At 41.6% G+C, this 27216-nt stretch overlaps 1 protein-coding gene across 2 annotated transcripts; it reads left to right on the top strand.

The window, feature by feature from the left end:
* Window positions 1–945: 945 nt before the first annotated feature.
* On the top strand, window positions 946–27018 carry dyrk4 (dual-specificity tyrosine-(Y)-phosphorylation regulated kinase 4). 2 transcript variants are annotated; one of them, XM_076732479.1, is made up of 15 exons: window positions 946–1000; window positions 1603–1672; window positions 17280–17363; window positions 18855–19007; window positions 19223–19373; window positions 19626–19789; window positions 21057–21193; window positions 22612–22752; window positions 23654–23792; window positions 24037–24118; window positions 24277–24449; window positions 24570–24630; window positions 24741–24870; window positions 25022–25203; window positions 25356–27018. In XM_076732479.1, exons 1-15 carry the CDS (start codon window positions 969–971, stop codon window positions 25631–25633), a joined length of 1977 nt encoding a protein of 658 aa, XP_076588594.1. In that variant the 5' UTR covers window positions 946–968; the 3' UTR covers window positions 25634–27018. The 2 variants fall into 2 exon arrangements, with proteins under 2 accessions (XP_076588594.1, XP_076588595.1); XM_076732480.1 differs by lacking the exons at window positions 946–1000; window positions 1603–1672 and adding an exon at window positions 13843–14399.
* Window positions 27019–27216: the final 198 nt, after the last annotated feature.

Here is a 27216-nt window from a genome sequence, read left to right as displayed (position 1 = left end):
AAAAAATGTGCATCCCAGCACCAGACATATCAGACATGCACATTTTGGTCAACCACATAGTAGAACAAGCTTTTGACAAAGACATCACGGTGGAATGCCTTAAGTTTTTTATAACAAAAGAGGTTTTTGGACTATATGTTGTATTCTACTTGATTTGGTAATTAACTGGCCAGTGTCACAGTCAGAATGTTGTGTCCTCTGAGTCAATAGGAGTGCTCTGTTTGGAGTTTTGGAGGATAAAGCAGAATTTTATTTCACAATACAGATTCAAATCCCTCATGAAAGATTCACACTGAATCCATTACAGGTGTTTGGCTGAGTGCTTTCACATCTCATCTTCAGCTTTATAGCCACAAACAGGCAGCATGGATGAACATGCAACTTTGTGTAATTGCCGTCTTCAGGCTAAATGTCTTCAGGCTAAATGTTTCCATTTACCGTACTCCATCAGATTCAGTCCACTTCCACCCCTTTTCCTTCATTTTCTCTCTTCATCTGCTGGTAAACAAAAGAAATGGCATCTTATGGCAATAATCATGAGCAGCGTCAATTAACATCTGCATGAACTTTTCCACTTCATGTTTTTAATCTTTTCCAGAAAGCATCTTGCATCTTCTCAGCCTAGAAGTTTGCATTCCTGATTTGCCCACAGTTAAACTTTGTACAGCCAGGAAATGGTTAGTTAGCATGACCCACAGTGTGTGGAAAACGAAGAGCCCAGTGGGTGTCTGTCTGCCTTTGTCTCGCGCCCTCTCCCTCCCTCCTCTCTGTCACACACACACGCGCGTCCGCACGCGCGCGCACGCACGCACGTGAGCACCTGCCTAAAAGCTGCGTCAGAAAAAAAAAAGGAGAATGAAAGAGTCAGCGGGTCGTGAGTGTGGAGGCAGAGCAGGCTTTGTGTTTTCGGTGGTCAGGCTGTCAGCCAGTGTCCTCACCGGCTCATCACCTTGTTGATTTATTTCACCATGAGCGCGCCAAACAAATCATTAGAAAACAGGTTGGTGCAATATTCTCCTCTAAGTTTGTAGACAAGTTCATTTTTGTTACACCTAATATTTTTGCCTTCTTCTTTATTAATGACGCTGTAATTCGGTGTAATATAATATAGCCTAATATATGTTTGTCTGTCGTCAGGTAACTTGGTATTTACAAAAGATATTATATCTTCTGGTGATACGCTTATAGCTATATGTTTACTGAAGAGGACACTTGACTCTGCTCATAGTTTAGCACCGGAAACTAACTCACTTGACACTTGTGTAAAACAGACAGTCCACTGTGTGGAATAGAAGACAAGCTGCCCAGAAGGTGTCAGTGTAGTTTGCGTAAAAGGCTGCTGCTCCGATGGAAGACGCTCGTGATCTTACAGCTGTGACTGTCTATAAGAGAAAACAGCTCACAAATTCGTGTCATCTAAACATTGTGTTTTTGCCTCTCATCTCAGCCAGGGTCGAGTCCAGCAAGGGCGACATGAGTTGCTTTATAGAACAGGTTTATTTTTGAACCCTGAAGCACTGACATCATTAAAGAATTGTTTCCATGCATATGCAGTATGCCTTATGTGCAGTCATATTAAACTGAGATTTTTCCTTCTGACAGACATGGCTCCAAAAATAAGTTGGATAAGCTGTTAAAGGGGAGGAAAGGCACGTTTCCACTGCTGATCAAGGTAGGGGGACAGTTGTTCATTCCTGATAAATCATGTGTCAATACTGACATTATTTACTGAGTCTTTGACATACAGTTTTTTTTTTTTTTTTCTTGTCAGCCCGACTGCTTCAGTATATCACTCTAAGTTATAGTGGTGGTCATGTTTTTGTGGGCCTCTAAGCAACCCTACACCCTGTGTTGATCTGCAGGCCATTAAATAAATGTTATTTAGGTGATTTTGTGCACTCAGCAGAAGTGATTTATTAGGGAACATACTCTGCTTGTGATGCTCTTGGCCTGCACGTCTGAGAGAGGTGCCCTTTTCTTACTTGCAACCAACCCCAACCCCGAGCCATTATAAAGCCATATGCTAGCACAAATGGAGAGATGTTCTCATTAAAATGAGGTCCTTTGCTCTGACACCACCTGGGTTAACCCTGTCATCTCCTCTTCCTGCAAAGTTCCACAACTTTCAGCTCTGCCCTACAAGGACACGTTCAGGCAGCAGTGGACTGATTCAGCCCCTCCCTTCCTGTGTGGAGGGATTAGAGCGTTCTGAAAGAGCCTCAGACCTCCCTCACTGAGCTCCTATAGGACCCCTTTCTACTTACTGCTGATTAAACTTTTAATACAGTTTGGACCTCTTTGCCACGAGGGTGGACAAACCAGTGGAGCAGGAATGACTGAATCCCTTTGATGTGAAACATTGTAAAGGATGCTGCTGCCCGTCTCACTCCTGGGCTCAGGGTTTATTCAGGCCCTGTTTGTAACAGATGGTTTGATGAGGAAGTAGATGAATAGGGAGGAAACACAATGTAGTTTGGAATATGGGACATGAAGGACATCAGGTTCATATAATAGAAATGAATGAATGGCTCCCTTTTCTGTGCGTGTGTGTTTTAATCGGCCATTGTCAGCAAAATATACTGTAGAATCCAAACCGAGCTCAGACTTTATTGTTATGTCTTCCATGTAGAGTACTGCATACTGCAGGGTGTGTTGGCTCAACTCTTTAATTCTTAATCCCATCATAGTCCTTTTATTTGCTTTGATCTCTGCACTTCAAAAAATACCCCTCACATAGATATTCTCATTAACTAACAGTGGCAGTGCCAACAGGTTGTTTAGCCAAAAGACACTCAAGATAAGAACGCTGAAAATCTTCGAAAATCTGAAAATTGGAAAGAGCAGAATCTGAGGCATCGTTTGAAGCTGTTAGGGTTTATGCTGTGAGTGGACTCCACGCTCAGAGTGTCAGTTCAAAAGATTTTCTCTTTTTCTAAGTTAGGATATGTGTTGAAAGCATTTGCGTCATTGCAAAATACAGACGCAAGCAGCTGCTCTCAGCAGATGCACCATACCCCCTGAAGATGTGAAATGCCTGGAGACTGCAGCACGCTCTGTGTTTTCATGTTTGCAGCTTTAACATGATATGACTCACTGCTGAAGTCCACCTTCAACACTGAAGTCTTCTTTTTATATCAGAAAGTGCTGCCAGATCCTTCCAGTAAAATGGTCATAGATGACTTATGTTTGGGCATTTGTCCACTCACTGAAGACTAATCTTGAATCTTTGTGCCAAAGTATTAATAGTGCAGTAGGTCTGCAGCACTGATGTGTCGGAGCTTCTGCGCAGGATTACACTTTCTGTCCAGGGATTTTAGTATATTCTAATTTCAGTGTTCTTGAAAGTTTTTCACTTGTATCAAACGGGCAGGAAACGGTTTTACAACTGGGGCTGCAACTGTTTTGTTATTGGTTAATCTGTCATTTTCTCAGTTAATCTATCAATAGTTCCAGAACACAAGGTGATGTGTTCAATAGTCCAAAACCCAAAGATATTGGATTTACAATGATTTAAAACACAGAAAAACAGCTAATAGTCTCATTGCTGAATCTGGAAACAGAGATGTTGGTATTTGCCTGAAAAGATGATTTTAATGATCAATTGATCGATCGATCAATCAATCAATCAATGCTGTTGATTCTTCACAGCCCTATCAAAAGATGTCTCTACATATTATTTTATGTACACTTGATGACCTTCTGTAGAGTATTGTTTGTCAGGGCAGACCCATGCACCTGGCCCTGCCTTCACCACCACACGCTGTAGAATAGGGAGTGTGCCTCCCCATTATTGTGATGAACCCTGCCCCTGATAGGGTTTCTCATCACAGCTTTGTCCCTTGTTGACACCAGACCCCCCAAATTAAAGCCGGTCATTTAGAGAGAGAGAGCTCACTTGTGCTGAATGACACACTGATATCAGTGTCACTGAGCACAGGGTTCACGCTGACACTATACTTGTATGCATCAGTAGCTGCATATAAATGACATTATAACCATTATAAGCTCGCTTGCAATCCTTTCTAATTACCCCTTTGCTTATTTACTTCTGCATGTGTGTGCGTGTGTGCGGTCATGTGTGCAGTTTAAGTTGTGTCCACGCTTGCGAGCATTCATGTATGCAAACAGAAATGCCTCTGGCTTGTAGCCAGGGCCGTCACATGGCCCATGCTTCTCGCCATGTGAATCTCAATGCTTCTGTTTGCACCATAATAGACCCAGGCGTAGCAGCATCCTCTCTGCTGTGGATGACTGTTATCCCTCCCACTGGTCATGAGCAATATTGGGCTTTTTATATACTGCAAAGGCTGAACCTGCTTGTGTTGCTATGTCACAGCTGCAGGTTTTCATGGTGAGGACATGTTGTGGTGTGACTCCAGAGAGAACAGCTGGACCGAGACACTCCTCAAGTCTGATAAACATTAATTGGATTTACAAAGAATGCTGGGTAAATAGCCACCCAGGGAGTTTTTGTTAATGTGTGCCTGGCATGGGTGCATGAAGTGTCTGTTTTCCTTTAACAGTGAGTCATGCAATACAGAGCTGCTAAACAGGGTATGCCAGCGTCCTTCCCCATCACACCCTCTCCTTCCATCTCCATAGTCAGCAACATTGTTGTGTAATAATGTGTGAGGTCTTATCTAAAATATTGTTATATAAGAGGATGGGGTTGTTGTTGCCTTCTCAGGCTCACTGACTGATAATATAACATAACACAAGATTTTGTGGCTCGTTTTTTGTCTCTTTTTTTGAGTCAGTTTCTAAATATAATAACCAATACTGTCTCCAGACAAATTCTGAAACTAAAATCATATACTACAAAGAACATTAGCACAGCTTTGTTTTATGAGATTTAGAAAAAGGCAGCTCAATCAGTTGCAATTATTTATTGTACTACAAATGTTGAGACAATAAATTTTACATCCAGAGTATAAAAGAAATAAAAATGTGAAAGAAAATGGAGAAAATCAGCAAACCTTTACAGCTTTTCATTGTTTTATTTAAAATTTGTTTTTAAAATGTTAAAGTTATTTAATAATTATTATTAATCATCACTGATAACCATGTTACATAATTATGATCACAATAATCAGGATTATTATTCTGTGTTGGTCTCACAGGCTAGGCCGTGTCAGTATATACCTGTAGCATCTGCCAGTTCGGTAGATTACACCTGAGCCTTAGATAATAAAGCCGTTAGAATCTAAGACGGGATCTCCTTTACAGACTCAATCTGTCCACTGTGTTTTGACGACACTGTGTGGAACAGTAGAGCGTCTTGTACTTGGCACCCAAAGACAACAAGCGTTCCAGCCCTCATTGTCCACAACTGCCACACGTGTCATCAGATTAAATCCTGCAATTTGCACTAATTGTTACAATTTGAAGGCAGTGCTTTGTCTGTGTCAATCTAGGTCGGACATGGGGTCTTTTGTATCCAGGTGGCGACAAAAGCGGATCACCTAGCGAGGTTGTTGTGGAAGGTGACAGGAGAGTTAGTGCTTATGGGGTCAAAAGAAGGGCTGACAACTCTCATCTTACCTGGGTGACAAAGCTTACGTCTGCCCGTCACTTCTGTGGGACCAAGGAGGTTTCAGAGGGCAGGGGGGTGGGATACAGGCACTGATGGAATAAGCCATAACGTAGGTGGTTTTTGCATTGGCTGGAAACTTTGAAGAAAGTAAAAAGGGGGCGTGGGGGGGGGGGGGGGGGTAAATCCTAGGAAAGTTAAAAATGGAAAACGAGATGTGTCGCTTTGCACTGTGTTGCCTAGAGATTTTGGTTCATTGGGAGAAACATCAGAGCCATGTGAGGATAAGGTGTGTGGCCCCATAGCTGCCAGAAATGCCAGGCCATCATCACTCACACAGCTCTGGCTGCACGAGCGCCTCTCCTCCATCCTCAGGCTCTCAGCCCTGGCAGGGCAGCGTCTGGGGCATTCAGGTCAACACCTGCACCGCACATGATAGGGGCTAAAGCCTGCGGTATTGTCAGAATATTTAGCACTGAAACCTGTGACACACACATTTTGATGATGAAGATCAACTTACAGGCTCAAGGAATCTCATACACACACATGCACCTGTGCGGATTTTTACGTCACACCTGCCTCAACTCTCTCGCAAGTGGGCCAGTCATTTCATCCAATGGGCTTTATTGAAAGAACTGTGATGTCATGTGGGGCGAGCACAGCAGAGCTAGCCATGGGGCCCTGGGTCAGGTCTCACTCCAGGGATGGGAAGCAGCACATCTTAGATCAAAGAATGATCAATGAGGTAAGATTTACAAGGCTCTGGCAATTCGGAGAGAGAAAAAGCTAAATATGTTGCTCTGAAATGTAAAGGCCAGGATGTTTGTAGAAGTTGTGTAGCCTGTTAACCGGTTTGAATATTGAACATTGAGTATTTTTTTGAGGTTTTCTCTTTGGATTTGAACAAAACAACTGAAAGTATACAAAACTTGAATACAAATGATGGTTACATCAGTGAAACTGGTCAGGACGTCAGTGAGCTTCTCACAGTATTACTATACCGACATACGATACAATTACTATACCACGCTTGATAGATATTGAAGGATTTAATGACAGTAAGAAGTTCATGTCTTCCTGTGCCAAACGTTTAGATTCCTGTCTTTCTTTACTGGAGAGTTTTAGAAAGTAAGGACTTTTCTTATGATAACTACCAACATGACAACCATAATGCCATCGCCTCACCTGCATTTTCTAATATCTGACTTTAATGCCAGGATCATACAAGCAGAAAGTGCTGCCTTTGTATTGAAAAAATTGTTTTGAGACAATTGCTTTGCAAAAATAAAACAAAACATTTTCTGCTACATCATGTGTCTTTGAAGGCTGCATTTCTGCATGGCTAGAATGCAGAAGATCAAAAGATGGGTGAAGAGATGGTGACATAGCAAATGGTAGGAATAGAGTTTCTGTCTGAGTACTCACTACTTTGAACTATAATGATGTCTGTGAAAGAGATTTGTTTTTGGTGATACCGCATTTCAGGAAAAGAAAATGAGGATTCCATCAAGTTGTTTTCGTGCTGGGGCACAGGATTAGCTAAGAGGTTTGTATTTTACACTAGACTCAACAGTGAGGGATTAATTTTTCAGACACACATTTGGGGAAATGGTAAAAGGTTATTGTTTATTCCACCACCATGGTCCAGTCGTCTGCTAAACAAGGCCAGGGAACATGACCTGTGGCCCAATTCTGGCATTTTCTGTGACAGTCTGAGTCAGTGTCTGGTAGAGAAGAGAGACAGGAAGCTCTCGCGTGTCTGTTTGTGATTATTACAGTACATGAAATGATGTGTCCTGTATTATGGAGCATGAGAGGATTATGTGTACTCTGTGTATGTAGGTGGTCTCGATGAGCTGGCACAGTTGACAGAAATATGAAGTAGTAGGTCATCCTCCACGTCCATCAATTGCCCCATACAAACACATGCACAAATACACAAACGTAGTTATAAAGTATGGGGAGATGCATCCATTGTAGGTCAGTGTATGTGGCAGGAACAATTTCAGTGTGCGCAGAGGTTATTACATTAGAAGGATTAAGATAAAATAAAGACAATAATTCAGTGTTAGTGATTGATTTTCAGCAGAATTATATTGTGAAAATTACTCATTAATTATTATTAATATTCTTGTTCCACAAATATCAGCTGTCTAAATAAATGATTCCATGAAGGGAGTGATTAAAAACTACCAGAACAGTAACTGAAATTTGTGTTGTGCATACATGAAGCCTTTAGTGTGTGATTTTACATACATTTGCGATATTGAGATACAGTGTATATTGAGATCAGTGTAATGCAAAACAATGTAACGTGTTACAAAGTAATGCCAAACATTGTGGAATTACAGTAACAATAACTGAAAGCTAAGTACTATTTCAAATGAAATAATGCAAAATGAATCCAAGTACTTACATTTAAATGGACTCATTACTTTTGTCTATCGTGAAAATAGTGGACAACTGCAGAAGATAACAGACAAAAGCAGCCTGTTGTCCAGATCTCCCTGTTTATGATCTAAGTTCATCTGACCTTATGGTGGCGCACATTCAGTTCAGGCAATGTGAGCTAGCTTTTCTTCATAGTGATTGCTAATACAAACTGAAGAACTTGGGGTCCTCAAATATAATTATTTATTACCTACTTCAACAATGATTGGTTAACATGTTCATCCAGTATGGTGTGGCTGTTCTTCTGTCCAATCCTGCTTTCTAACCAAGACAATACAAGATATCTTATAGGTAGGAGCACTAGGCATTACTGATGAGATACATCACTATTGGATGAATATAGTAATAACGTGATGATAATGTTTAGGGCTGCAGCTAAACATTTTTTCTCAAATTATCGACTAATCACTTCAACTATATGATTGATCTGATTTATTAGAGCCAAACCCTGCTTGATTGCTCATAGCAACAGTTTGAATGAGTCACCACATTTATTTTGCAGTTACAGTATTTGTCATCAAGACACAACAACTTGCCATCACCCTCTGCTCTAACACAGTAGCTACATGTACAAATCACTGATACCCGCCATGTGTAGGCCCTATTTATGTTACAGCAGTACAGAATGTTCCCAACTAAAGCTGCACAGCAAACATATAGTTCAAAGAAGCGCTGTGACTGATGCATTAGACCACTTAAACCCTGAGAGAGCTTCGCTGTAATCAAACACTGGCCTGGTTCACAGCTGTTGAACACAAGATGAATTAAGGAGCTTATTTTTTTGTTTCACCCTCTTCACCACAGAGGAGTGAGCCTCTTCACTTGCCTAATGAGTCTGGGCCTGACCGGAGATCTGCTTAATTTTCAGATAGGTCCACATCTACAATCACAGAGATTTACTCAAACAAAGAAACACACACACACACACACACACACACACACACACACACACACACACACTCACTCAGTCCTTTTGATACAGAATGAGGATAATCAGGAAAGCATTCAGAATTTGATTGTAATTACACAATTATTGACCGTTCTTTTGTTACACTGACTGTGTACTAGTTGTTCATCAGCTCTGATTGTTACAGTAGTTGTACCAGTTGCTAAGATATGAACCCTCTGTGGTTTCAGTTTTGGAAAGAATATTCACTTCCCCAAGCGGTTAAACACACAGCAAACTGAGCTCCACCATGACTTCATGTCATATGTGATTAAAGGGAAGTGTTCCTTTAAGTCCGCTGAGCTTCCATTCCTAGATAGCTGGATGAAAGACTGAGGGCACATCTCCACAAACACTCTGTCAATCTGCAAGTCTTTGCTGACCAATTTCTGTTGCCAAGTGCCATTAACATGTCTCCTGTAAGTCACAATTGAGCCTATAATTGCCCATATGTCTGTGAGTGTGTCTAACTGTATGCTCTTGTGTCAACTTGTGAACTTGACCCATATCTCACATGGTGACATGCTGTCACTGAGAAGCCTGCTGCGTGTCTAAAACTGTAGATGCTGCAGTCCAGGTGCCAGCCGGGTCAAACTGCCCACACTCCTCTCTGCCAAATGAAAGAAGACTGTCAATGTCTGTTTTGGCTGGCAACTCACCTCACTTCAGTTTGCTTCGTCTGGCACCTGGCAGCGATTAGCTAGAGCCCAACAGAATGTAAGGCACTGGGTTATAGTCCTCCAAGAGTAATTTGGCCCTGCTGTGACTGAGTCTCATCTGGCCTGGTGCAGCCTGTCCAACCACCTGCTGTTCATTCTATCCAGATCTGACCTGATGGTTTAAAGACATGGAAAAGGGCTGGACCTGAGAGGCCAACAACTTGACTCTGTTATAGTTGGGTTTAGAGCTGTAGGTTGAATATTATAAATGCAAACCCAAAGATGTGTTGCAAGAAAAGAGACACAGCAGCTACCATTCTGTTTCGTATAAGCATCAAGACTGACTGACAGGGCAGTAATGAAATACAGTAGCCTTGTGCTTCATGCTACAGAAATAGCACATGTTTCCTGTCACCAAAACAAGGTGATTTACAGATTTTATTTTTGGTAAGGGGGCAGAGCTCATGTGAGCAAATATACTTGTAGTCGCTAGGAGAATGTGTCCTTTGGTATGCAAACATCTAAATTGAAAATGCTGCACTGTAACCTACCTAATGAGTCCAGATTAAATAGAAAGTTGGTCTTTATAGTCTCTTAGTCTCAAGTATATCATTTAATCATCAGCAGTGAATAAAGAGGTAAAGCGAGGTAATTACAACACTTATTCCCCTATGACTACGTGCAGTATAAAGCTCATTCTCAGCCTCTGTGTCCTGCTGTGGACTCTACAGTTCCCTGCTGCTGTGTGCAGCAGGCAGGAGGCCAGCGGCAGCAGGAGTGTCGTGGGATAAGCTTTCACCTACGCGCTATTTGTCAGCAAGACTGCAGCAGCCCCACGGGGGCTTGTGGCAGAAGCAAAGCAGGTGGAGAACGGTAAAGAGATGGAGGGGGTGGAGGTCGGGGGGGTGACAGCCCCACCGTCTTTGTCTCCAAGATACAAAGGCAAGAGAGAAGGCAGAGGAAACTTGCAGGTGTCTGTTGAAGCCCATGGGAGGCCCATTAGAGCTGCACCACCTCCCTGTCTGACTTCCTCAGTCCCATGAAGAGCCCACCTGGGAGGATCATGGGATCTACAGTACCCCTTTCTCTCTCTCAAGTCCCACAACCCCCCTCCCACCCCTACCCTTCTCCCAGCATGCACTCCCAGGGGCCTGTTTTACAGGAAGCTAAGTGCCAGGCCCCTGCTGCTGTGTCTCCGGCTCAGGATGGGTCCCTTGTTGAGTCCCATCCATACGTCACTGGCAGCGGCAAAAACAGAGAGCACTCCCTCACCGATTATAGCAACAGCACAAAGCAACAGCATCCTCTCACTGTCTGTCTGCAGCCTGCTTCTCCACACTGTCTGTATCCCAGAGCAGACAAAAATAGTTTGGACGAACCCGACGGGGAAGAAAACAGAAGATAACCGTTTTCTGGAGCAACCAGAATGTGACCTTGTATGATGAAATGTCCAGAGTGTAGGGGAGAGTCATGACAAACCACAGGAAGTTCTCCATTAAGAAGTCGTTCATATTTTCAGGATTTGTACACATCGAAAGAAGACAAAGGAAAGACAACGTAAGTGAACTTCATAGCATCAAAGTTCTGTTAACTTCAAGAAGATTTTTTTTTGGCAAATGGACTCAAGGAGCAACATCCTGACTCACTGTTTTTAAACTAAAAGCAGCAGGAAGTGCAGGCCTGGCATCATCGTCATCATCCTTCATTTTGCTTCTGAGGGTGTCTTATCTGATCTCTGACCGAGTAACTACCTCCCCTCTGGCTGGAAAAGACATCTGGAGGCTGAAGTGGACTTCAGGGTGTGGTCGTGGCAGCATGGGGGAGATGTGCTATGTGGGAGGACGGGACCTCACCCGCCTGCTGTGGTTTTAGCCTCCTCCAGGGCTGCTGCTGGGGCAGGAACAGGAGGGTCCAACCTGAGGTACGTTTGGAGGCAACAGAGGCAAGATGGGACGTCAGACTGTGTGTTCTGTCTGCATGCCCACACTCACACTCTTTCCCCTCCCCTCCCTCCTTTCTTTTTTATTTCCTGCTCCTGCACTTCAGTCTCAGTTTATTACTGGTAGCACAGTCCTCCTTGTGTTGACATCCATACATAAACTGTGATGCTTTGTTTCACGAATCTTTGGTTGTCATGGTGAGCTATGTATACTGTATCTGCATTGTTTTGCTTCAGTTGCTCCTCATCACCAATGCGTTGTCACCTGGGTGACAAAATGGATACAGCTTAGTGACTCTCCCAGGTGAGCAGTGGCTGACTTGCAGTTTGATTATGTATTTCATCTCTGCTGCATACTGAAGATACTGTATAACAGCTCAGAGCCAGAGCATCACTTACGCATTTCATTTTCTCTGCATGGTTCAATATCAAAGGGATAGCTTGATAGATTGGGAACATACAATGCATTGTTTTTTTACTCAGAGTTAGACGAGAGGGTTAACTGGCATCACGAATGCCAGGAAACCAGTGGAAATTACTGAGCCCAACCAGGAAACATGGGTAAGGTTAATATTGGACAGAGTCAGGCTCGCTGTTTCCCCGTTTGCAGTCTTTATGCTAATCTGACCAGCTGCTAGCAGTATAGCTTCATATTTAGTGTACAGACATAATATTAATCAAACTCTTGATAAGAAAGTGCATTCATTATCATATTCACTTTTTTCCTCTTGTGCAACAGTGATTAAATGAAATGCAAAGAAATGTGGGACCTTGGTTGTAATCTACTTTGTATAAGATGAATTCCCTCTGCTGCAGACCTTGTCGTGATTATCAGGCCAGATTTAAAAGAGCCTCTCTCTTCCTTCTTCCTTCCTTCTCTTTCTCCATTCACCTGAAGGGCCACTCCGCCAGCAGGGAACAATCACACTCTGTGGCTCAGCAGAAAATCTGAACTGAAATCATGTGTCTGTTCTTGCACGCTTGTTAGCGGCACCTTACACACGTCTGATCTGGCTTCAGTGATTTGACATCATGATTATTTACTGTTTTTAACGTATGGTCTCTTAAATGCAACAACAGGTTAGGGAATAAGGGCGTAGATTAGGAGAGTGTAAGGATGTAATAAGGAGGGCGGGGGCAGCTTCCTCGATAGTTCATCTCATCTCATCCGGTCACAAGGCTGAGACTGATTACTGAAGTGGCCACTACTGTTGCATAACAGCTGTCATCTAATCATATTCATCTCCTGTACCGGTTCTGGACTCATCATCACATGGAGCCGGTGAGTTGTTTCCTCTCCTGCAGTGGGGATTTGTCATTGGAAAACAAATAGTGACACAGTGTTAGTGCTGTAATGTCTGGTCTTTTGTTACAAGATATTATTTCACATATCACAGTGGTCAGGGGCAGACCTTGTGACTCTTTACATGGATGAAGTGAAGTTGTAGGATATTTTGCTGCCCTCTGGGTTGAGAAAATCCTTTGGCTGTAAGGTCAACGTTGTTGTATGAGTCAAGAAAATAGAGCAGTCAATTTTTTTTTTTTTTTTTTTTAAAAAGCCATTTTTCTTTGTTTCTTTCTGCCAATTAAACATGTCAGAGATGATTTCCTCCTCCTTTTGTCGATACTGGTCTTGTGTTGGCTCTTGTAACAGTTTTTTGACCAGAACTGTTGTATGAGATGAGATTTAGATCTCAAGAGACCATCCTGGTTAAATGAAAGTTTGTTTCCTACAGATTGAGAATTTATTTGCAGTGAACCAGACCTGTGTGTTGAAAAGAGTGGCTGCCTTTGTCTGTTTTTGCATTTTTTTTTCTTCTTATGGGAGTTTCTGGTGAACTGGAGAATTTTGTATTTCATTATTATTCTTGGTATTTAACACAAAATCTAAAAGTCTTAAATCAATCAATTTTCCAAGTTTGGGAGCCCCTGGTCCAAATAGTAGCTGACTAAACTGAAAAGAGACAGTAAGGAATTCTATAAGGCAGCCTAGTCTTTAATATCTTTAAGCCCTTTTAACATTTGTTTTTTAAACAACCAAAAATCTGTTAATCTGGTGATATAATATAATTTGTTTCAAATGCATCCACACTTAAACATTATCTTGGATATTTTGTTGAATGATCCATCTTATATCGTTTTTTTCTCGGTACGCAGCTCATTCCAGCTCTCTAGCACCTGAAATAAACGAGAATTTGCTGGAGACAAGTGATTTTTATTACTGTTTTATTTATTTAGTTTTTTCCGCTTGACGTTGGAAAGAGGAGATTTCCCGAAAGACAGTGAGACGACACGACGCGTTTTGACAGTGGAGACCATCTCTGGAACTCAGGCTGAGAGCGAGCAGGCTACATAACATACACTGTAAATTGAGTGAGCCACTGCGTGCGTGCGTCGGTGTAACCACAGCGTCGGTGTTGGAGAACGCATCAGTCACACAGCGTGGTGTAGGTGGACGACAGCAAACGGATAAAAACAATCTATATCTGGACAGCCCCAGCTGTCAGCCGCAGAAACCTGAACAGGTGGCCCCTGTGTCTTAGCAGTACGCGTCAAGGCGCAGAGACCCTCAACAGCTTGCTTCGCTCGCTAATCTCTCTGACGACAGCGCATTTACCCCGTGCGCGTAAAACCAGGAGTACGGCAGGTTAGGGTCGGTGGATCTGATCAGTCATCAGCGTTATACTCACCAGTGTCGATTCACTTCTCTTCACCAAGTTGGAAAGTGTGTTTTGGCTTTGAGGCTGGACTGACAAGAGTTGGATACAATGACTCTTTGTTGGAATTTATAATCTCTCTTCTGTGTTTGGATTGTCAAGCAGCTGTTGAGACTGACACTGATAAAGAAGCATGTTGCCAGAAATAAATAACAAGGTGAGCACTTTGACTTGTTAGCAAGTTGGTTGGTTGATTATTAAAATAGCAGTTTCCTGTGTTGCTGTGGTTTGATGTAAAGACAGTTTATGGTCAGAGTGTCACTGTGATTTTCTAATAATGGCTGGTCAGCTAATCAGAGAGAGAGTTCTTATGTTGTTATTGCCATATTTTATCTCCCATAGTATCACTTTAAGATTCTTGTATTGTGAACCTACAGATATCCTATATTTGCTTTTGCATGGAATAGGAAGTTCTTTTGCCCAGATACAGGGCTTCATTCCAGGCTAGTTCCATTTTGGGCAAAAACCCTCCACAGGTATGCTTTTACAGTGATGAACTCAAATAAAAAATCATTTACTGTACATTTTTCCATTTATCTTTATTGATCCGTGGCAGGAATGTGAAGTTATTCTCACTCCTCCTCCAGAAGTTCCCCCACTTTGAATGCTTATTTTTTTAGTCCGCCCCCTTTCTCCTGACCACATGCCAAGTTATGATGAAAAATCTGATCCATTTCTATTTCAGTCGTTGTTTAGCCTACTTATTTCAGTGTTTGTTGTGCTGACAGATTCTGTAAGTCTATATGTGTTCTGGTGTATTCTTCACACCTTATATGGAAGCTGATATAAATTTAACCCTTGCTGTTTTTGGATCATAAATGCATTTCATCGAGCTAAGTTACAGAAGTTAGAAGTACAACAATATTTGCTTTGATAAACTAATTGTGCAAACAATGAACAGTCATTTTGATTACATGGATGGGTCAGTTAGTATGCTTCCCTCACATGCATCCTTCCCTGTGTTCACATTTGATGCTAACAAGAAGCATCAATGAAAATGATAGGGCAGTGTGGTTATCCATTGAAAAATGCAAGTCTGACAGCTGACAGTGTGAGTGAGCACAGTTTTACAGTTTGTTGATGTTTAGCCTTGGTTACTGCTGGTTTTGTTGCTTTGCTGACCTTCTGACCAACTGACCCTGGAGGATTGACCCTTAATGAGCCAAAGCTGCTCTCACACACCTGCTGGTCTGACCTCCAGCAAAAACCTCCAGTCACACAGATGCAGAGCTGGCATTGCTCTTAACATGATTTCTTGTCTTCACTTCTATTTATGTATCTGTATTTCAACTCACTAGCGCATTGAGAACAAATGCTTGCTGTCATGCATGCTTATTTGTGCCAAGTGTAAATTGACTAGCAGTATTTAGATGCCCAGAAAAGACAGTTCACACCATTATCCAATGAACTTATAGCCGACTCTACGTTGAGGTCATATGTCATTCACTTTCTTGTGCAACCCTGAAAAGACAGAGGTCAACTCATATGTGTATGTGTGTGTGTGTGTGTGTGTGTGTGTGTGTGTGTGTGTGTGTGTGTGTGTGTGTGTGTGTGTATCCCCTACTGTCAGACTTTAATAATAAAGATGAGAAATAGAGAAATGTGTGCATTAACATCATCATTATTGCCCTAACAATGCCACCTAGATTGTGATTATGGTTACTTTATGTACTTCACACACAGACAACTCCTCATCACAGTAGAATAAAATGTCAGTCGCTATTTTTTTGGTGCTTGGGCATATGTCATGATGTCACTGGGTTTCCACTGGCTCAGTGCTCATTAGCCAGGCTTACAGCAGACTGTTACAGGTGATGTTTTTTAGAAGCCAACCTGCCTCATTGGCCTACATGGCTCCTGCTGTCACACACCATGCTCCTGAGATTGTAACATGACTACATTATTGTATCACACCCTTCTTTGGCTACATGTTGTTTGTCCTACTGAAGGACTTTATCAGCTTTATTGAGAAGAGCAAACCCAGCGAGTGTTTTCACTCATTTCCTTTTATTCAGTGACTGGCGACACTCAGAGGTTTGTAAAGCAGAGTTAAAAAGTCCATTCAGTGTCTCATCCTGCTCTTTTCTTGTTGAGATGAGTCAGTTCAGCTCGCCCTGGGCAATAAAGTTGTACCACCAATCTGATTTTGCTTTTGCTTCTCAGTCAGTAATAAAGGTTAAGATTATTATTGGGAAGCTGTTTCCTATCCACCACCTGTGGCTAACACCCCACACAGCCTGTCTCATCCCCTCCCTCCCTCCTTTCCTGACTGCCGGACTGGCAGAGTGAGTTTAGCACGTACAATATACACATATGAGGTTAAGCTTTATGTCGCCCATATGGTGTCGCCCAACACAGATGCACGCTCACCCCCTGATTAATAAGGCACGTGTAAGCTGGCATTGTGCCAGAAAGAGGCACGCAGAATCATCCCAAATGTGCCTGGTGCTTGATTTTTTATTTTTTATTCATTATTTTTTTTATTTTAGTGAATATCCAGAACTCACTTTATTACAACATTCATTGTTTCTCCATAACACACTGAGGCAAGAGGACCTCCAGTTTGCACAGGCTTGGAGGCACGTGTACATGCATTGCCAGACACAGGGATGTGTGCATGTGCATACACCTGCACAAACCAGCAGGTACACTAAAGACTGCTAGATCGTTGTTGCTGGGTTTATTGCTAAAGTAATCTATTTTAGGATCATAGCACATTATGTCTGCCAGTCTGGCTGAGGCAGCCTCACAGTCTGTGTGTTTCTGAAGAGACTAGAGAATTGGCATGAGCACAAGAAGCTATTTCATTGTTTTTTAACACGATGGCTTTAATCTCTTTTGGTGTAAAATAATTCCTAAATCTGACTTTGGAGAAGATGTTGTTATGCATTGTGCTATATGTAATATCATTGCAGAGGAGAAATATGGTTACCCACAGAAATAAAAAAAAATGTGTGTGACTGCAGATGTTTTTTTTTTGTTTTTTTTTTCCTCATCTTGTAGTGTATGTTATGAATTGCTCTCATTCCTCCCACAGACATCACGACCAGAGGCCTTCCCTCACCCTCACAGACTCCCAGCAGAAGGCAACCGCCTTGGAACAAACCGGCCCTGCTCACAGGCAAGTACTTCCCCTCCACAAGATGCTGTAGCAGCTGACCACGGCCCAAGACATGTGTCAACAAAGCCGTCTTTTACCTTGGTGTTTAAATCACTGGAGGTGTACTTGAAATAATTAAAAGCACTGCTCAAGAGAAAATACTCCTCCTTTTTTCACAACTCAGGTCATCTAAATTGGCATTTATTTACACATCAGATCTTACAAGAACATATGTGTACAGTCACATCCCATGTGACTGTACACATCTGTCTGCACATATGTGGTTATGTGGTGTAACGTGTCACAGATTTCCATTGATATAGTGCAGCCTACTGCAAGCAGCATGCCCTCCAGTTATGTACAGGCACATAACTGTGTTTACTTCCTCTGCCTGTTGTGGCAGGTGCCTGCAACTATATTTAGCCCTATCTCTATGCGTCATACCCAAGTTGGCAGATCCTGCAGCAGCTCTTAACACGTGAGATGAAAAAGATGAAAAATCAGAGCTATCTACTGTATAGATGGGAAAGCTTTTTTTTCCAGGAGTGCGGGTACTAATTAATACAAAAGAATGCATTATGTTGTTAATACAGCACATTGCTAAAGGTTACATGATAGCATGCAGAACATGGAGGACAGTTGTTTTGTGCGTGGAACCGCAGCTCTTACATATATACAGTAAATCCCACTTGTACACAAACACTTCTGTAGGATGTATCTTTTTTCCCAGAGAACTCGGCATAGGACAGAGGTCTAATTTTGCCCATCATCAGCAGCCTGTCAAGGCTGTGACACATGTAATCATGCTCTCAGAGCAAGCAGGATGGCAGTCAGAGAAAAGCAGGTTGCTGCTCTTCACCTCCCCCACAGAGCCACCACAGACACACTCTGTCAGGGCCCAGTCTCACAGGCTTTGTCCCCATTTCACTCTCACCCTGATCAGTAATTCCAGTCGCTACCTGCTGGGGTCCTGGTGACCTGAGCCTCCACAAACCAAATGCATGTGAAAGAGATGTAGACTGCTAGTCGAGAACACAAATCGAATCTGACGAGGTGCAGCCCGACACAAACACATACTCATGAAATTTGAGCGAGGCTGTAACAAGCTCGTAGCTACAACTTAAAAAGAATAACACATTTAAACTTGCTGACCCAGTATTTGTCTCAGTATGCTGTTCAGTCTGTGTTATTCTGTTGTAAGTGTGATGTATTCCCTACAGGAAAAGATCCTAAAGCCTTCTAGCTGTGGAAGTTGGCCAATTTCTTTGATGGTTTTCCTAAATATTCTCACTTCTTGTCGATTAGACCACAGTCTGACTGATCAAATTCCAAGTCTTCTGCTATAAACTATAAGCTTTGGGAGTTTGAAAAATCTGAATGAAATATCTTGTTTACTCTATAATTTGACACTATTTTATTATTGTCTTTTTTTTTGGTGTTCTGTTTATGTAGTGTTGTTTCTAATTTCTATATTGAAGGCAGTAAAATGAAAACAGTTCCTCTGATTTACAGAAGTTTGGCCCTGGTGTAGGGACCTTACCTCAGCTTGAGCCACCGGTGGTCCAGGTGATGGTCAGCAATGCCAAAAACCAACAGCAGCAGTCGGACAACATCCTGCCCCAAATTGCCAACAAAGGGGGCCAAAACAACTATCAGACACACCCGGTGAGGCTCTCATGCACTATCAGCATGTAATATTCAATTCAATTCAGTTTTGTGTCACATCATGCTTCGGATGGGAGGAAAAAGATCGGAGAATCAGTATTTCTCCAAAGGAGCTTATGTAACCTGAAAAAGCAGAGTAGTTTCAGGGACAAGGCTCACTATGAAAACATTATGAGTGTCACACTGTAGTAACCTCATCTTTTCTATGTGCACAGGATGAGAGGCCAAAGCCCACCCAGCAGTTCGCCATGCGCTTTGGTGCAGCAGTGGATAAAGTGTCAGTCACCCGAAACACCAAGATTTTCGGCAACAAGGTGGAGAAAGAGAAGTCATATGAGGGACAAAGGTTACCCATGTCCCCCATCGGTATGTCTTTAGGGAAACAAATATAATACAGGAGAGTTAGAAAGGCACAGAGACATTATTTCACATATGTAATCTTTGGAGGGTGTTCCAGCACAAACACGTAACCAAATAACTCTAAAAATTGACTCTACTGATGCAATAAAAATAGCGTGCTCGCACTGAAGTCAATTTCACAATCCTCTGCTCTTGGCAGAGGTATAATCAATATAAAAGTGACTCATCCTGTCCTCCTCGTCTTACTTCCTGTTGCAGAGGCACTGAAGAACTTCCAGGAGCGGCTGACAGATTTTGAACAGGAGGAAATCATGGACTATGCAGAGATCTGGTTCATGGGTCTGGGCTCTCAGAAGATCGAGGGTTCCCAAGGCACCCCACAGAACTCTGGATATGATGACGAGCATGGAAGCTACATCAGGGTAATAGATGGATAGATGGAGCATTAAAGGACTATAGATGTGGTTATTCCAGGATTCACCCCATTATACCTCATGTAACTCATTATTGCTGACCGTTTTGTAGCAGTACGTTCCAGGCACCAACTGGTTTCAGTTCATGTCAGTGTTCTATGAAATCAACTTGCAGGGACTATAAAAAATGTTTGAGACGGGTATTGCAATGAAGTTATGTTATTGCTATTGTGTGGTTAAGCAGTTACAAGCAGACACTTCTGAGAAAATTCTTCCTTGTCACTCATGGCAAGTGCTTTTGAACTATTGTGGGCCAAAACAAGCATACAAACATTAAGCAAGCATCATGAAAATGATATATATGAACATCTTGTACTAAAAAGGTTGCTGTTGTGCAGTCAGCTCCTGTGGATGTTAACATTTCCCAGAGGCACTTGAATGCACCAATGAAGAGTTTTCTTACCAGGCCAAGCTTTGACAAAAAAGTAAACTAAATGAAATAATTCATCACAGTGAACATTTGTTATTCAGAGTTCATGTCAGCCCTATTCAAGAGTCCATCCACATGTGTGCAATTGTGTAGAAACATGAAACTTAAATTAATTAAATTTAAATGAAATTTTAATTAAATTAAAGTAAGAAGATAAGATGAAATGTGAAGACACAATGTTAGTTCTCATTTCACACACTCTTAAACACACAGATATGGAGGCTTTCCAGCGACCTAAGCTGAACTGTACGTGACCAGATGCCTTCATATGACCTTAATCCAGCAGCAGCAGACATGAACCCACCAGTCTGCTGGACTGACTTCATTGTTGAATTATGTTTACAATAAGCTGAACTGAGGTCATCAAACTCTGTCCCAACAGGCTTAACTGCCTTGTATAAAACAGGTTACTGACAGGCAGTTGTGGCAATATGTAATGAATGGGCTGTTTAAGGCTGACTGACTGACCATTCTGTAGACCTTTACATCTCTACTGAGACTCATCTCACTGTCACAGGCTTGAATTGACAGTTACAGCAAAACCAGACAGTGCAGTATCTGCCAGTGCAGTCAATACTGTAGCTGTTCTGCACACAGCAGATCAGTTCTGTAGTTCAGTAAATTTCAGTGTGATGATTTATTCATGTGGTTCATTTTACTGGCAGGGTTAGGATTAGGGTTAGATATTTTTATGTCAGTAAAAGCATACAGTATAGTATAATAATACTAATATAATCATTGTGAAGTCTACTCAAATATTCACAGTCCTTCCTTCTGCTTTTCCAGGTGCTGCACGACCACATTGGCTACAGGTTTGAAGTTCTTGAAGTGATCGGGAAAGGCTCCTTTGGGCAGGTCCTGAAATGTCTGGACCACAAGAACAATGAACTTGTAGCCATTAAAATGATCCGTAATAAGAAGAGGTACATGTGAACCCAAACATTTCACTCTGATGCATCTCACTCCTTTCATTTCTTTCTTTTCTTTTCTTGATTGATTTGATTGAACCTTTTCTGGAAAAGCTCTTCAAATTTTTCATCTAGGATATTTTTTTTTCTAAAATATATCATTTGATACTGTTGCATTTAAATTACAGTAAACTTCACTAAACACTCTATCGAAGGAGTTATTTGTCACATCAAGGAGTCAACTTTTGGCATTCATTTGAGATGCGATACCCCGTTGTGAGGTTTTCCCACATGTCTGCACCAGGATCATTTTACATGTTAGGAGTCTGCCAAATTGTTGAGAGCCTGATTTAGCATGATAGAAGTCGGCACCTCGTGGTGTTATCTTACCTGTCCTTCCTCGCTGTGGATCACAGTGGCAGTGACTGCTCGAGTCCTGTGGGTTAGATGCAGGAGCCATCAGGTCTTACCACTTCAATAATGCAGACAACAAAATGGGTGCAAACTGCCACAGCAGAACCTAGGGAGAACTTTGAGCAGTGTTTGCCGATCTTATCTCTGCTGGGAGAGGATCAGGAATCACTGACATTAAGAAATATCCAGGGATTTAAGGGATGGATGTGCTGGAGGAAACCTCGATCAGAGAACACTGACAGCAAATGTACATACATACAAATGAAGCTTGATGTTCCCACAGTCCCACCATATTAAATATACCAACATTGCTCTTGCATGGGGCATTGTAATAAATGCTATTAGCCACATTAGCCATAGAATGTGCTAATGTTAAATTTAACAGGCTAACCAGCAAAATAAACAGTAAGGCAACATGAAAATGGCAAAAAGTCAATTCTGCTTTGTATTGGCACTCAAAGCAGTCCAAAGTAAAATGATTCACCCACATATATGGACCGAGGGTTTTCCCGTGGTTGTGATTGTGGGGACATTTCCATCAAGTTAATCCTGTGGATCTGCACTTCCTCGATTGGTGGAGACTTTCGTGTTGGTTCTTGTAACCAGCAACAGAGAAACTGGCATGCATTGCTCGTAATGTTACCTTCACATCTTCATGTTACCAGAGTCGGCGTTATAGTGAGGAAAATGGTAGCTGCTGGGTGTAACTCTAGTTCTATGAGTATGTGCATCGCCTTCTGCATGTTTTTGCAGCCACAGTAAAGCACATTATTTTTAATATGATAAAATATTTGTCACTGTAATGACGGTATTGCCAAATCCATGTCAAGGGAGAACATGACACCGGTGTCGAAACTGGTATACCGCCCACCCCCACTATCTATTACTGTCAGAATTTAACATTCATAACTTGCATACATGTGTTTATTTATTCTGGTTGTGTTGTACGTGGAAATTCAGAAATAAATGATGCTGACATCACTTGTTTCAGTATCTTAATACCTCCTGTAAATCTGCAGGTTTCATCACCAAGCTCTGGTTGAGCTGAAGATCCTGGACGTAATAAAGAGGAAAGACAAAGACAACCTTCACAACGTCATCCACATGAAGGAGTACTTCTACTTCCGCAATCACCTTTGCATCTCCTTTGAGCTTCTCGGGTTAGTACACTCACTCGTAGTCTGCATGCAAGCAAGCAGACTTGCATTTGCAGAAGTTAGTCTTACAGTAGACTACAAAGACATGACTGAATAATTCATCTGTTAATCAAAGGTATTAAAGGTGAGCCACCTTTCCCCAGGTACAACAGCAGGGTTAGATTACTGTACTGTCTTCTAAGAAGGCACATCTCACTTGTCTCTTCTCATTACTTCTAATGTTATGTGACTGCAGTCAATCAGAAGTTAAGTGATCACCTGTGTACCTTAAGCCATCTGTTGGTGTTTTAGCGTGGATTGCTACTGATATCTATTTGAGGGGAGATAGTTTTGTGTATCACTCTGGCTGAATGACCTTTAGAGGACGTCTTGCACTGCCACCTTGTCTAACATTACTGTCACTGAATCCTTTAGTTAAGGCCTTGATTAGGGCCCTATCTCTTACCCCTTCTTGCTTCATGGTGTGAAGGCTCCTGTTACACAGTCTTAAGAAGTTTGTGCTTATCATAAGTAGCAGGAAATAGCACAAGGACACACTCTGAATGTGAGCACAATCACAGATTATTTCCAAATATGCACTGGGCAGTCAGCAGATGTTTTACAACACAAGTAATGTAAAGTGTAGGGTGACATCAAACTTAGCAGCCCTCCTTTTTCAGAGAGTTTATTTGAGAAACATGAAGTCCTTAATGATGGAGCATCCTTTATGAATGAATCCATATTGAGCTCACTCTTCTATGTTTTCCCTAGTTCTATATGAGCAAAGTGCACAGATAGAAACAAAAGGCGAGACAAAAAGAGATAAAAAAAGGCAATAAATCCAGTTTTTTGAAATGTTGCGAAAGGGTTTTTTATAACGACATTATGAACTAACCACACATCTCATTTTGTTTCTGTTTTTCAGGGTGAACTTGTACGAGCTCATCAAAAAAAACAACTTCCAGGGCTTTAGCCTTGCACTCATCCGTCGCTTCGCCCATGCTCTTCTCAGGTGCCTGCAGATGCTGCACAGGGAGAAGATTATCCACTGTGACCTCAAACCGGTACTGACTTTATAGTTTCTGTAGTACCTGGACTTATTTTGGAGATTTAGACCATGAGACATGATTTAAAATATAGTGATGTCAACAAAACCTGGTGTGGACTCCACCTTTGCACTGAATCACTGTACACTGTCGATGATTATTCTGCAATATTCCCGAGAACAATCGTGGGGATCTTGCTCCATCTTGTGGAGCAGTATATTATTACAGCGTGTAAGAACGTTTTTCTTCTACATCCCAACAGGAGAACATCCTTCTGTCTCAGAGAGGGCCAGGGAACATCAAGGTGGTTGACTTTGGATCAAGCTGTTATGAACAACAAAGGGGTAAGAGCATGACACTTAATTAAGAGAGTATGTAAGAAACTATTTTACCATGTCGGGACATTCAAAGGAATGGCCGGGCCTCTTCCAGAGAACATAAGACATGCATCCCTATCTGAAGAACTCCTATCCCTCATGGCCTCTTCTTGCTTTTCCATCAGTGTACACCTACATCCAGAGTCGCTTCTACCGCTCTCCAGAGGTCATCTTGGGTCACCCCTACAGCATGGCCATTGATATGTGGAGTCTGGGTTGCATCCTTGCTGAACTCTACACAGGCTATCCTCTCTTCCCAGGAGAGAGTGAAGTGGAGCAGATCGCCTGCATAATGGAGGTATGGCATGGAAGCAACTGTGTGTCCATATTTATCGTTTTAATGTAAATGCAAACAACTTCCCTGTACGTTGATGAGTTGCCTCAGTGTATTAAGGTGTCCTGATATTTTAACTTACAGGTTCTTGGAATGCCTCCAAACGATTTTGTTCAGTCCGCATCGAGGAAGAGGTTGTTTTTTGGTGAGAATCTATCATTGAAGACTATAGGATTACTAAATGTTATCAGAGGATAAATGAATAACAAATAATAATATAATGTACTAATGGTATATTTGTTTGTTGGTGTGCAGACTCAAAAGGAAACCCCAGGAACATCACTAATAGCAAGGGGAAGAAGAGGCGACCCAACTCGAAGGAGCTGTCAGCTGCGTTGAAAACTAATGACGCTTTGTTCTTAGACTTCATCAAACGCTGCCTCGTGTATGTTCACTCTAAACATCTGGAAACATCTGCCTTGCATTCTAAATACAAAAACTGGATGTGACTTTTTAATTGAAGTTTGCTTCAGGGGTATTTTATGAAAGATCAAATCTGCACTTGCTCACTTTGAATATTTTTCTTTGGTTTTCAGTTGGGATCCAACCAAGCGTATGACTCCTGACGAGGGGTTACAGCATGAGTGGATCCTGGAGGGAAATTTCAACAAAGTCCGGCCAAGAACCAAGCCAACGGTGAAGAAGGCCTCCGACAGCTCCACCAGCACAGAGAACAGCAGTGACCCCACTTTCCGCAAACAAACTCACAGCAAGCCAAGTATGAGTACAATCCATTTCACCATCCATAATGTACTATACATATATATACATACTATCTATATACTAGCTGATGCCATAGCTACGTACCTGCAGAGTCCTTTTCTGTTCACGTTGAACTGACATTTAATGTGCTTTGTTTCCATGGTACAGCAGAGAAGGTCAACTCAGAGAGCAGCACTACTGACAAGCTGAGGAGAGATGGGTCCGCAACAGGAACAAAGATGGCCCCTGCTGAGCGTCTGAGGCCCATCGGGGCCTCAGCAGAAGAGGAGATGTGTGAGAATGAGGGCAAGCTCTCCACAGATACCAAACACCAGGAAGGAGGTGGTGAGAGGCCCGTTCACATCATCATCAAGCCTCAAGAGGACATGGGCACAGAGAGGAATGACAGCCAGGAGCCTTCTCACTGTTTGCCCCCTATCATCTAGCAGTCAAAAGGGATTTAGTGGTTGAAGTGGAAGAAATGGACAGTCGAGAGAAAGTTGCAACTGCCGCACCCACAGAAAATTAAAAGCTCCGTCATGCTATCATTTGCTACAAACACTGCCATGTGGTGCTTGTGTCTATCACAAAACATCGTGTTCGAGACGTCAGATCCAGAGAACAGTCAGAGTTTCAACGTAGGAAACAAATCAATGCCACAACAAGCTATTGATGTGTGGAGCGGTCTCACTGATCATCAGCACAGAGGGACATCTTGTCTTTGTCGAAGAGAAGAATACTGAAAAGAAAGAAAGATCAAATGGATAAAAACATAATTCATTGTACAGCATCAGCTTTTTGCTGTCTCTGTCTCCTGTGTTATTTATTGAACCCTATCTTTGCTGTGCATTGACATTTTGATAAAACAGAGTAGACTTCAAACACTTTTCATTTTCTCAGTTTCCATGTTAAAAAGCAAAGTACCTGACTAAGAAAAGCGCATGAGAAGAAAGTTGCTCAAATCTTTGTTTTTGCTTTTGATTCTTTTTTCTTTTAGACATTTTAGCATTACATTCATACTGATAAAATCTATGAAGAATCGTTTGCAATAAAGGCTGAGCCAAAAACTTTTTTTTTAATTCATGTTCAGGAGATAATTGTTGTGTACTTTTTAAGTGTAGAATGCAGTTGACGACATATTGAATACTATTTCATTTATTTATTAGGGAATATGTCTGATCCTATGTTTCATATTTGTTCAACAATTTAATTCACAAATCACAAAATATGTATTTGTAATAGAATTTATTGTATATATTTCTGCTGTAATTTCCTATGTTTGTGTAACACAGAACATATTTTAAGAAATTATTTCAGATATTTGTCGAGAGTTTAGACAAGGTTTTACTTGTTGTGTTGTTTCTGTAAGCAAATATTTTGTATGTCTGTGTTATTCTGAATATTTTTTATATTAGAAACAAAAGACAATCCTATTATTAATAGTTTGTGCCTTGCAGTATTAGAAATCTTGCACTTTACAATTGTGTGTGTACACCTGGATTAGAAACTGTTGGGTTCTAACCTGTCACTGAGACAAGGGTTCAAATTACCCTGCAAGGATCCCTTTTATTTGACAAAATGATGTCTCATCTGATGTTACAGAACATAATGAAACAATTGGTTCATTATTAATCATCTTTGTACAATTATTGTCTGTAGTAGCCAACAGAGATGCAATTGAAATTGAAGGCAGACTCGTACCCTCACTATCTATTAGCTAAGCAACCAGAGATCCAGAGAGGAGGGATTGTAGCTAAAATATAAAAAGTAAAAAAAACAAAATCCATTTTTATGTCTTTTATGATGAAATAAAAAGTTGTTTCAAAGAGTATATGCTCCAATATTTTGTATTTTCCTATCCTCCTGACTGTCTTTATGTTTCCAGGATTTAACTTGAAATGATAGTGAGGCATCATTAAGACATTGTTCAAATCTGAATAAAACACAGACAAAAACATACAACAATATACGACTATATAATATCGTACAGTGTAAAGTTGTCACTTGCCGTTGGAAGATTTTGTTCTTA

Source organism: Chaetodon auriga, chromosome 6, assembly GCF_051107435.1.
Source record: "Chaetodon auriga isolate fChaAug3 chromosome 6, fChaAug3.hap1, whole genome shotgun sequence".
Lineage (NCBI taxonomy): Eukaryota > Metazoa > Chordata > Actinopteri > Chaetodontiformes > Chaetodontidae > Chaetodon > Chaetodon auriga.
Note: the sequence above shows the minus strand (reverse complement) of the source record. Positions and strands in the feature narration are given on the sequence as shown.

Coding starts and splice junctions, on each gene's coding strand:
- dyrk4 (XM_076732479.1), top strand. CDS start 969: ATGAGCGCGCCAAACAAATCATTAGAAAACAG. Junction 1,673..17,279: donor CGTTTCCACTGCTGATCAAG/GTAGGGGGACAG, acceptor TTCCTCCCACAG/ACATCACGACCAGAGGCCTT. Junction 22,753..23,653: donor ATCTCCTTTGAGCTTCTCGG/GTTAGTACACTC, acceptor TCTGTTTTTCAG/GGTGAACTTGTACGAGCTCA.